This window comes from Sprattus sprattus (genome assembly GCF_963457725.1).
Source record: "Sprattus sprattus genome assembly, chromosome: 2".
NCBI lineage: Eukaryota > Metazoa > Chordata > Actinopteri > Clupeiformes > Clupeidae > Sprattus > Sprattus sprattus.
The window spans coordinates 67,826,911-67,839,410 of NC_137921.1; the positions used below are offsets into that span (position 1 = coordinate 67,826,911).

A 12,500-nucleotide genomic window follows, 5' to 3' on the forward strand; every position below is an offset into this window, starting at 1 on the left:
TAGTTCTGTATACCGTGCTGGAATACCCTGCAAAAATGGAAGAAAAGCTTTCACTGCATGTCATTGCCAGTTATACTGCCAAAATACACCAGTTAGTGTGTTGGCAAGCTTCTATCAGTGTCAACGGGGCTGTTGGTGGTGTTTGCAAGGTTTTTGCATGCCTTTTAGGTAGTAAGCGTGCTTGTTTTGGAACAGAACTCCTTATTGCTGCTTTAAATCAAGTATAAATGTGTGTTAATAATAATATGCTTTTGTGAGCTGAAACATGACGTTTCTTTCTCTGTGGATGTGCTTACAATTGAACTGTGTGTGTGTGTGTGTGTGTGTGTGTGTGTGTGTGTAAACAAGGGCTGATGAGAAGAACTAGTAGTCCTTTTTTTATGCCTTGCTGATGCGTTGCAAAAAGCATAGCAAGATTACCTCGGACGTGAGAGACCCACCACGTGGTTATCTCTGCTGACAGAGTACTTTGGCGTCAGAGAACACTAACTTCTTTCTATATAAACCTTGTGTGATGTGTTTAACTCTGCTTCTCTCATCTGCTGCAGAATGGGAGTAGGCCCAGGCCTCTCTCTTGTCTGCCAGGACATGAGTGAGCCAAATCATTGTTGTTGAATAAAATGATACTTATACAAAACTCTGAGTCCGAGGTAAACTTGAGTGTAAATTTTCACCAAAACACAAACGTTATTATTTAATATAATTACATTTCAATTTCAAAATCAGAAGAAGCTTTGACCTTACTACACTTTCAGTTGTACACACTGGCAGCTTTTCCCGAGCAACGTTGCCCCATTTTTATCTGATTCAATGCTGTGTTCAACCGTGCATCACTTCATTTCATGGACTGACTATTTTACACTGCACTGTGTCACGGGTTAGGAGTCCTGGCATTTGAAGTGAAACACAACTTGTGATGTCTTTCACATGACTGTGTGTGTGTGTGTGTGTGTGTGTGTGTGTGTGTGTGTGTGTGTGTGTGTGTGTGTGTGTGTGTGTGTGTGTGTGTGTGTGTGTGTGTGTGTGTGTGTGTGTGTGTGTGTGTGTGTGTGATGTCTTTCACATGACTGTACAACATGAGTTCCACTTGTGCATGGCCGCTGCTTATTTCATCTTCATCAATGAGCAGCTTTGCCTTGCCTTGCCATGGCAACCCCCACTATATGTGTAACACTCCACTTCAGTGCGTGCCTCACACTCTTTTACTGAACTGTGGTGTGTGTGTGTGTGTGTGTGTGTGTTTAATAGCACTCGACTGTAGTCCACTTAGTGACGCGGCTCGCGTTCACGGGCGTTTCTACCCCTCTTTTGCAAACATCTGTCCCAGATTCGGGCAAAATCAAGAGTCGCGTTCTCCGAAGCGAAACTAATTCCACCTTAAGGGAAAGTAGAGGGTGGGTGGATGGATGGATGGATGCATCGATGCATCGCCTCAGCACAAAAAAGACTTTGTGTGACTGAAGGACTGGCAATGGAACTGCCTGCTGTCCTGCTGTCTTCAGTCATCCACCACCCCCCCCCCCCCCCCCACCCCCACCCACGTCTTTGCTCTCCGCAACCAGTTGTTGGAAAGAGACTGAGCTCAGACTCCAGGGGCAGCTCCTGCAGGGACGACGACTACAGCACAACGACTACAGCGACAGCGCAGCGCCGACGACCAAGTGAGCTGATTAGCGACGCAGTCACACTAGTGGTGCTAACTTGAGCGTGGCTCTACTACGCCAACACTCACCAATTAGCAATTACCACCATCCTGCCAGCTGTCAGGTGGGGAGCTACAGAGATCGCTGCCAGAGGAGGATCATAATCCAGCAGCCAGACAGGAAGCACTGCACACCCACGTGGTGCTACTCCATCTCATTCATGCCTGTTAAACCTCCACTGGCTGGCATCAGGGCAAGCGTGGTTTAATCCATCTGGCTCCTTGATGCGACTGACTTAGTTACTGGATCTCGTGATGGATCGGGAGCCAATTTCAAAAACAGCCGACTTTTTAATTGAGATCGAAGTGAACGGCGTGAACAACACGTGAACTAAAAGTGAGCTACATCAGCTACACGTGAATTTTTGCCTGGAGGTGATGGCCACTAGTTCTTGTCATACGACAGCTTTTCATTATTGAAGTTGGTGTGATGATCGAGCGATGGAGTACCGAACAGCGAGTAATGGGTGTGAAGTGTAACGGGCAGACCGAAAGATTGTGTCCATGGTCAATGTCATTGGTCGTCTTTCAGACAGGCCTTCCGACACCGCAGGGCTCAAGCTCTGTGTCGAGGAGTTGTTTGGCCTCCCTTAAACGCTGCTATATTTGTTTGGGCCATTTAATCGGATGACGCCTTGTTGTTGGGCAACTTATTAAGCGTTGGCTTAGTCGTCTCCCTCTCAGTAAATGCAATCAATTTCTTAACCCCCCCCTCCCCACTCCATCTCTTCGCGGATAAGGATCACACATGATTCCAATGAGGATTGGCAATGGGTGTTACAACATGAGCCTGTCTTGTGTGTCTGTGTGTGTCTGTGTCTGTGTGTGTGGGGGGGGTGTGTGTGTGCTGTTGGTTGGTCATTAAGTGCAGCGGAGCGCTGTTTTCGTGGCCATCCTGGTTCTTTCTATATAATTTTAAGGATTACACTAGTTTCATGACATAACGCTGCTCTAAGAGGATCACCATCCTCGTTATCCGCTCGCTCTGCCAGAGGAGGGGCTTTTCTCTGCCAGCCCCCCAGCCCTTCTCAGAGTGCTCTCAAAGACACACACACACACACACACACACACACACACACACACACACACACACACACTGATAAACACACGCGTGCGCATCATGGACACACTTACACTTAGCAACAGCCACACCCACTCCGTCGCAGTGTTGGTAATCCCTAGACACGTGCCCAGCCTCTAGCAAGGGCTGTATATGGGGCTTCTCCCTCTCGTCCCCCCTGCCACGTCCTCAGTTGTGGTCTAGCCGTCCCTCACTATCCATCTCTGTCCCTCTTTCACGCTGGCTCGCTGCGTCTGAGACTCTCCCTTCGTCTTCCTCTTTCACACTTGCTGGCTGACTCTCCCTCCTCTCTTGCGCTCACTTGTTTACTCCTGTGGGCCTCATCAGCGAGGCTGTGTCGCTCGAGTTCGCTGGAGCGTGCGCTTGCGTTCGCCAGCGGGGTTTTCTCAGAGAGGGGCGTGTTCGCTGGAGTTTAGTCAGCCACCCCCCCCCCCCCCCCCCCAATCTCCGTCTATACCCTCACCCCCACCCGTATCCTCCTCCATCCTCCCCACTCCGCTCCTCGCTTGTCCCCTCCCCGTCCGCTCTCGTCCGATTCATCTCCCCATCTTCCCATCCCTCCTGCTCGGCACGACAGATCTAACATCCACGCTGCCAGGATCTACTCGCCGAGGCTTGGGAGGGGCGTGTTGTAAGGTAAGGGATCCAAACACGGCTATGAGGAAGCTAGGGCCCCTAAGTGCACATAGGGGATCGTTTATTTATTGGCCAGTTGGAGACTATCATTACTTCTATAATTGTTGTTTTAAGATTGCTCGCACAGTTTTCATATGTGCTTCTTTAAGATTCAGTGACCTCTTTCTGAGCCGGACCAAATTGCATTCACTCCTCTAAGGATGTAATGCATGGTTGCACAGGTCACATGCTTCTTGACGCAGGATATTACTTTTTGCATTTAATAATGCACAATTTTCAAACTGAGCAAGTTAACTGGGAAGTTTCTGACTTTACAGTTGACTTTGTTTTTGTAATGTCTGTAGGTTGCTGTCTCAAGGGTTGGCGCTCTTTCCCCCCTCTTCAGGTGTTTGCTGTTACTAGTTTCCAAGTACTTGTTGTCTGTTGGTATCAGCAATTGAAGTATTTGGACTGTTTTCTGTCCTTTTTTTTAGTTCTAAGTCGATTTTTGGGGGGGGGCTTTCTTTTTGGGTGCTATTCACTTTATCAAAGTATGTGGATTTTACCCATTAGGCCAAGGAGGCTTATGCTAAAAAAAACAATCTCTCTATTCCTGGGCTCAGCAAGAGTCCCTTTTAATATCTTTGGAGTCTAATTTAAAGTGTGGTGCACAAAGGTGCCCTTTAGCCATCTTTCTGAGCAAGTATGATGTCAGTGTAATCTGGGTTCTTTTCAATTAGGCTCTTTCGAAAGAAAAAGCCTCTTTTCTGTTTCTAGTAAATTGAAGTGTTCCATTCAGGGAGAATTAATGATCTACACTGGCAAATGCTAGTTTCTTTCAAGTGATTGCAGCATATTCTTTTCTAGCAAGTCAGCTTAGCCCCTGTGCATAGTCAGGGTTTCAATGAAACCACCTGTGTTGGCATTTTCCCCCAGAATGGAGCAGTTTGATGTGGTTTCAGTGTGCTTTTGCTAAACCACCCTTTGAGAGCAGTGGAAGAAAAAGATGCAATGTCTATAGTGGGGCAATCCATTCAGCCCCCCTGAACAAGATTATTATACTGCATCTTGTCCTTCTGTTTCCTCCCCCTTATGCATTTATAAGAATGGTTTTGGCCAGATTTAATCTGCACTCTGGGACTCTGAAGAAGGCAGAGGCAATCTGGATTTCCCGTAAATGTTTTTAATAAGGCGGCAGATCTTTGCCTGTGTATGTATTGACATATCTGCATTGCAATCCCCTAGAGAAAAAATGACCAGTCTACAGCATAAATCCTCTCCTGATGGGATGACTTAGTTTGCGAGCAACAGGACAGAAGATTTCATTAGGAACACACGATTGTAATGAAATCACACTTATTTCAAAAGTTAACCATTCCCACTCTGAGCGGGGGGTAGAGCATTTTAATACTTACAAATCGTCCTCTTTGACTTTTACACCTTTGCTTGCACTGAGAGTCCATGTCAGTGTCAGTGTCAGTCTCAGTGTCAGTCTCAGTGTCAGTGTCTGTGTCTGTGTCTGTGTCTGTGTCAGTGTCAGTGGCTCGCGCTTAACATCAAAACTACAGGGCCTTTCAGCCCAGCCACTGACCTGCTTCTTTTGTTCTCCCCTGGATGTGAGGCAGATGACTCAACACACAGGGCCAGGGCACTGTTTGCATGCAAGCCACGATGGGGATCAGCGGGATCCAGTCCCTCAGGCTTACTCGATTAGACCCCCCATTGCATGCAAGACCTTTTTCCTTTTTTTACTTCCTCCTGCTGGAATTCCTCCTGCTGTTTGTCGAGGTTGGGGAGAACTGTTTGACTTTAAGGTTTGAAGTGCCCTCATCTGAACCCCTTAACATGCCCAGATTTTGCCCTGAGGTTTGTTCAGACGGGTTTGTTTCCCTGTAATTGGTTCAAGCTTGTTCGGTTACTGGCTGGATTACTGACAACATTCCTGTTCTCTGAATAGGAAGCTTTCTGATGTCTGGTTGATCTCCTGCCCTTTTGAGACCTCAGGCTGTTTGTTCAGGTACTTCCACTGGAAAGCAGACAGGGGTGTCTCGCAGGTGTGGAGGTCTGGGTTAGGGTTAGGTGTGGAGGGTTAGGGTTAGGGCGTCTCGCAGGTGTGGAGCAGAGGGTTAGGGTTAGGTGTGGAGGGTTAGGGTTAGGGTGTCTCGCAGGTGTGGAGCAGAGGGTTAGGGTTAGGTGTGGAGGGTTAGGGTTAGGGTGTCTCGCAGGTGTGGAGCAGAGGGTTAGGGTTAGGTGTGGAGGGTTAGGGTTAGGGTGTCTCGCAGGTGTGGAGCAGAGGGTTAGGGTTAGGTGTGGAGGGTTAGGGTGTCTCGCAGGTGTGGAGCAGAGGGTTAGGGTTAGGTGTGGAGGGTTAGGGTGTCTCGCAGGTGTGGAGCAGAGGGTTAGGGTTAGGTGTGGAGGGTTAGGGTTAGGGTGTCTCGCAGGTGTGGAGCAGAGGGTTAGGGTTAGGTGTGGAGGGTTAGGGTTAGGGTGTCTCGCAGGTGTGGAGCAGAGGGTTAGGGTTAGGTGTGGAGGGTTAGGGTTAGGGTGTCTCGCAGGTGTGGAGCAGAGGGTTAGGGTTAGGTGTGGAGGGTTAGGGTTAGGGTGTCTCGCAGGTGTGGAGCAGAGGGTTAGGGTTAGGTGTGGAGGGTTAGGGTGTCTCGCAGGTGTGGAGCAGAGGGTTAGGGTTAGGTGTGGAGGGTTAGGGTTAGGGCGTCTCGCAGGTGTGGAGGTCTGGGGTTAGACACGACCTCTGACCCGAGAGAATCCTTAGCCATGTTCCGCTTCGAGGGACCAGTCCGTGAGAGAGAGCGTGTCTATTCGTATTGCCGAAGCCCAGGAACATCTGGGTTATCCAATTAAAAGGTTGCGTCCGTGGAGTTCCATGTTGCTCTATTGCCATAGCGACCGCCTCTGTCTGTCGCTCTCTGAGAGCCCGCGTGATGATGTGATCCAGCCAGTGTCCCGTGTGTGCAAACAGAGGCTGGCACAGTCACCATGTAAGCCATGAATCACTCTCCCTACAAATCGAGTCAGGGGCGTCCTCGCTGGAACCTAATGAAATTGGGAGGCCTGCTCAACCCTGTGACAAAAGAGCCTGCTGTTGGCCCTGGCCCTGGCCTGCCTGCATTGATCCTGAACTGAACTGAACTGAACCGTGCTGCACTGATCGAAGCCTGTGCTGTTTGGTTGCTTCTGCCTCGCTTCTTCCTCTTCCCCTGTGCACAGTCAACACAAATGGAATTGATCGCTCGCCTAAATCTAATGCTAGTCATTATTAAAGTGCAACAGCTGTAGCACACAGTACTGACCTTCATTTCTTTACAGAATCCTGGATGTTTTCATTTAAACCACCACTCGGTGGATGAGGGTTTTTTTTATCGCACGATGAGTTGTTTGTTTAATAGGAAGAAGCATTCTGATCTTAATTAGCCTACATGTCAGTGTGGTTGTCCTCTGTTTGTCCCCTCCAGGCCTCCGTCGAAACAACTGAAAAGACCCAGCCATCTTTTGAGACTGCACAGCAGAATGCCCGCAAAACGGTGGCATTTGTGTGACTATTAATACTCCAGATTCATGTTGGGAGGCAGTTTGTGCATTTGAGTCCTTGGCCTAATGCGCACATCCCCCCACTTCCTGCCTGCCTAGATCCAGGCCTCAGGCTGGTGTGTCCATGGAAGGTAGCTACCAGCGACAAGCAAATGTCCAGATGCTATTTACACCCGAACAAAGACACGTACGGTACTGACTATGTCAGTTCTGGTTTGTATTACACCAGCATGGCACTCTGAAAGGCATTTGTGTAGCCTGATGCGAAAGTTTAATTCCCCAATATTTAATATTGATTTCTAAAGCAAAGAGAGACTACATGGAATGTTTTTCCCCTGTGGATTTGTGCTCTCTTAGTGCTACTGAGATTTGTAATCTGACATTTTTTTATAAAAAGGTGTTGTTTTTAATTGGGGTCGTTTCATGGGGACAAAGGTGTTACACATATACCCAGTGGTGTAGTTGTCCCTGGTGAAGTGGGTATACTCTTGATTTTTTTTTAAGCAGCCCATACAGCACAGGATAAAACGCCCTGTTAAGTGGGTAAGCGTAATGCTGACTGAAAAATAAGTGGGTATACTCCGTATACCTGCAGATACCCTGGACTACACCACTGCATATACCTTCTCTGATTCATTAAAAATTAAGTTGTTCCTGCTACCAGACATTCAAGGAATAGCTTGAGCATGGGAAGTTCTGTTAACTTAAACCAGAGAGAATTGAGGTGGGTGCTTTATGACTCATTTGAAGTATTCCCCAAAGCAGACACTAGCAAATTGTAGAAATGGGACGAGAAGTTTTCCCCCCCATCACTTGTACGTTGTGTGCTGGTGCCAAGGATTTAAGCAATGCATGCCGAAATATACCCTTGTAACAGGGATGTGTGTGTGGTGGGGTTTTTTTTAAGGGTGAAAGTAATTTAACAGTAGTTAAGGCAATATTCCAAATAATATTGAAATACTCACAATCCATCATGTAGATTTAGACTGACGCTTGATTTGATCTAGACCTGATTGCATTCCTTCCTGCTGGCAAAATCCACTGGATATTTTTTTTTCAGCATGCACTGCCCTTCAGCCATAGTGGGGCACATCCATTCCGTATTGATAGGTGGGTAGGAAGAGGGGGAGAGATCCAGCAGCAGCAGCAGAATGTGTGGTTGAGTGAGTGATGATGGAACCCGTTCTTACTCTCCAGCAAACAAAGACATAATTGAGCTCTTCTAATTATATCCAAATTCAACTATAACAAACAGTCGTTGGATTATTCGCTATAGAATTTAAAAGCAGCTTTTAGTCACAAAATGGAATTTAAACACCAGGAAGTTGTCGAGGAATTGACGTCTGAGGGACAATGCAACACATTTAAACTACGGTCTTGCAGAATATCTTGGAGTCAAAGCCAGCAGGTAGTGTGTATTTCATTTAAAACTGAATAAATATGACCGCCTAAAGGTCTGTCGTCATGTCATTACATGAATGTAGTTCTACATCAAACAGTGAAGAACACAATTCTCAGTTTGTCATTTTCAACCCTAAGCTCAGTGTTGATTCAAAGTATAGTCAGAAATCTGCTTGTATTCTCACAGAGTATTGCATGTGTTTATTGAAGGTTGTGAAGTTTTTTTCAAATCGGTCGAATATTACCTCATAAGTGTGTCACATTGACAACCTACAACACAGAAATCACTGTAAGATGTTACTTTTGACTGGATCTTTACTTTGATGTGATGGTCATACCTGGACTGCTCCTGTCAAAGTTAATTGGGCATAGCCTAGTTAGTTGGGCGTAACCCCTGCTGCACAAGGAGGAAGTAGTTAGGAATTCAACGAAAACAACAAGACACCCGTATCTATTAAATGCTCTTCACTGAACATGTGGAGCCGGAAATAGATTAAGTCCGCGGGCGTCGGGTGACCTAAGCCTTTGCAAGGCCACATTTACCAGCTTTGTCATCATCGGGGGAACATTCAACCCAGTGGCCACTCCGTGATATTATCCCAGTGCTAGAAGGAGACCTACATAACAGTAGGGCTTTAAACAAGCGTTGCTCTGTGATTATCAGATGCCTGACTCTGGGAAAACATCCCTGAAAATAAATGTACATGATGAAAACTGCGAAGGAGATGGCCAAGCCATTTCCCTTTGATTTGCTTACTACTCAACCAAAATATACAAATTCAAATAAGAGAAATAAGAATGTAATGGTTTGACAGTTTTACAGTGGTTTTTTAATTTAATTTTATGTGGCGGCATTTTTGGATTAGATACTCTGACGCTTCACTGTATAGTTACTACACACACACAGACACACACACACAGACACACACACACTCAACTTTCCCAGGCTGCCAGGGATGGAAGTAACCTATATAAGGCTAAGCGATTGTGCCCTCCACCTCAGCATCATCCCTATGGCACTTGTTGGCTGGCACATGGAAAACCACACGCCCTAATGAGGGCACTGATCTAACGTGGCGCTCTATGGGCAGGAGCTTTGTCGGGTGGCACAGTCAGACCTGGCCTGACCTGACCTGCATGCATATTGAGCCTAATAGCTGTCTGTTGCGTACTGGCATAACCTGTGCCAGGTTGGCAGTCCTTAGTGTTGCATAAGCTTTGTTTGGTGGCAAATGGCCAAGCCTCCCGTCGTAGACTGGCTTTCCCTTTCCCTGGCTTCCCTGAGGGTGAGAGTGTGGGGGGCACACTGCAGGATGGGTCGGTTTAGTGCAGGATGGGTCGGTTTAGTGCTGGATGGGTCGGTTTAGTGCTGGATGGGTCGGTTTAGTGCTGGATGGGTCGTTTTGGTGCTGGATGGGTCGGTTTAGTGCTGGATGGGTCAGGATAGTGCTGGATGGGTCGGTTTAGTGCTGGATGGGTCAGGATAGTGCTGGATGGGTCGGTTTAGTGCTGGATGGGTCAGTTTAGTGCAGTATGGGTCGGTTTAGTGCTGGATGGTTTTGTTAAGTGCTGGATGGTTTTGTTAAGTGCTGGATGGTTTAGTTTAGTGCTGGATGGGTCGGTTTAGTGCTGGATGGTTTTGTTAAGTGCTGAATGGGTCGGTTTAGTGCTGCATGGGTCGGTTTAGTGCTGGATGGGTTGGTTTAGTGCTGGATGGGTCTGTTTAGTGCTGGATGGGTCAGTATAGTGCTGGATGGGTCGGTTTAGTGCTGGATGGGTCGGTTTAGTGCTGGATGGGTCGGTTTAGTGCAGTATGGGTCAGTTTAGTGCTGGATGGGTTGGTTTAGTGCAGTATGGGTCAGTATAGTGCTGGATGGGTCGGTTTAGTGCTGGATGGTTTTATTAAGTGCTGGATGGTTTTGTTAAGTGCTGGATGGGTCGGTTTAGTGCAGGATGGGTCGGTTTAGTGCTGCATGGGTCGGTTTAGTGCTGGATGGGTCAGTTTAGTGCTGGATGGTTTCGTTAAGTGCTGGATGGTTTCGTTTAGTGCTGGATGGGTCGGTTTGGTGCTGGATGGGTTGGTTTAGTGCTGGATGGGTCATTCTCTGTGTGTGGTGCCAAAACATGTCAGATCTCATTGGAGTGTAACACAATAGGTAGGAACACCTACTCAGTCTCCGTTTCTTTTCTCCAGTGCTATATGTATATTATATAATACAAAATCAAGTGCAATGATAGTAATGGCGTTTTTTGTTTTCTTTGCCATTCACTTCTCAAAAATATGAAATGTTTCTGTTCTTGAAGCGGGTTTCACAAAATCAGTTCAGTCTGTTCTCTCACCCTGCCTCTCTCTGCATGTGTTTAGCTCCATCTTTCCTGTGATTGTGTGGGCGTTCTCGCTCTCCTCGCTAGTCTTCCGAGAGCGCTCTGATGTTCGTCTCAAACTCTCGCTCTTGGTGCAGGTTTGGTCCTGATGAGGTATAACTGATGCTTCTAAAACTTGCAGGAATCTCACAGGCTCAGAGCCCAGAAACTATGAAAGGGACTGCAGCCATCTCATTTATTCGTTCCCTGATGTAGGCTGGTTGTGTTGCACCCAAAGATAACGCAGTAAACCAGTGACTTTTGACTTGACTTTTTGAGTTTCTCCACACTGTTTTGTAGCCACCATGTCTCGCCAAGTGTGTTGTTTCAGCTACAGTGTCACACTGTTTCCCTTCCTTCTTTCTCGCGTACATCTTCCTCTTCCTCCCCCTCTTCCTCCTTTCATCAGTGCAGCACGAGTGTTCTGTCCTGCTGCCATGACGATGGTCGGGGCCGGGATGCCAGCGGGTGACTGATGGCTTTGCTCTTATCTCCTCCAATGCAGAATGACAGAGGGAGCGCTTCAGTCCCCCCATACACACCCCTCCACCCCCCGCTCCTGCGCCTCCTATCACGCCATTCTGTTTACCAACTCGGCTCTGTCTTTCATCCCGTCTTTTTCTCTCTCTTTCTTTCACACCATCTTGTCCTATCCTTCTGACTCTTTTTGTAGCGACAGGACAGATAGTAGGGTATTGTTCAAACGCCACTTGCAATTAAGCTGTACATGTTGGAAGTCCATGTATAAGTCCTCCTTTTTCATTTTGTGTGTGTGTGTGTGTGTGTGTGTGGTGTGTGTGTGTGTGTGTGTGTGTGTGTGTGTGTGTGCATTTGCTGCTCCATGGTCAGTTTCCACATCCAGTTCTTGGAGACTGTTGTCTGTTCCAGTGTGGCCTCTGAGTGACTCAGGGTCTTGTGTTGTTGTTTGTTTGCAGAGGTGTTGATGCTGGAGGTTGTGGTCAGACCACAGCATTAGACTCACCTGCACATCAGTGTTATTGTGGGGGTGGAGGAGAGACAATCATTAACCCCTCATTATTTTTTTCTCCCTTATTCTCTTCTCTCTGTCCCTCGCTCTGTCTTTTTTCTTCTCCCTCTCCTTTTCCGAACTCTCTCTCTCTCTTTCTCTGGTCATTCTCTCTCTACTCTTTCCCTCCCTCTCCCTACTTCTCTCTCCCTCCTTCTCTCTCCCTCCTTCTCTCTCTTACTCTTTCCCTCCCTCTCCCTACTTCTCTCTCCCTCCTTCTCTCTCTTACTCTTTCCCTCCCTCTCCCTACTTCTCTCTCTCTCTCACCACCCTGCTCCCTCCTTCTCCCTCTCTCTCCACCCTGCTCCCTCCTTCTCTCTCTCTCTCTATCCACCCTGCTCCCTCCTTCTCCCTCTCTCTCCACCCTTCTCCCTCCTTCTGTCTCTCTCTCTCTGCTCTGTGTAGGTGGGGAACCCTCGTGTGGAGCTCACTCTCTCTGAGCTGCAGGAGATGGCCACTCGGCAACAGCAGCAAATCGAGGCCCAGCAACAGATGCTCGTCGCCAAGGTAACGCTCTCAGTTGTGCGTCGGGTGGGTGGTCCCTCGCTGGCCTCTATTGTTGCGTGTGTGTGTGTCTGTGTGTGTGTTTACGTGCAACGCGCTGTCCAGTGTGTGTAGTCCTACTCTGAAGCCCTAGGGATAGCAAAACACCACGCTTGCCCTGGCCGTGATCAATAACATGATTATTGGATAGATTCGAAGGTGAATAAGGGCATGTCATAGAACAGGAACACCCTATCTCCTCTCCAGCAGCTGGTTTGTGG

General features: G+C 47.7%; 1 protein-coding gene across 2 annotated transcripts in view; it reads left to right on the forward strand.

Annotated features, from left to right (window-relative positions):
* ppp1r13bb (protein phosphatase 1, regulatory subunit 13Bb) overlaps nucleotides 1-12,500 on the forward strand; it is a 62,335-nt gene that overhangs the window by 28,670 nt on the left and 21,165 nt on the right. For both annotated transcript variants that reach the window (XM_080832879.1, XM_080832880.1), the window contains exon 6: nucleotides 12,142-12,243. In XM_080832879.1, the coding sequence (XP_080689005.1) occupies nucleotides 12,142-12,243 (102 nt within the window). The remainder of the gene's footprint in view (nucleotides 1-12,141; nucleotides 12,244-12,500) is intronic.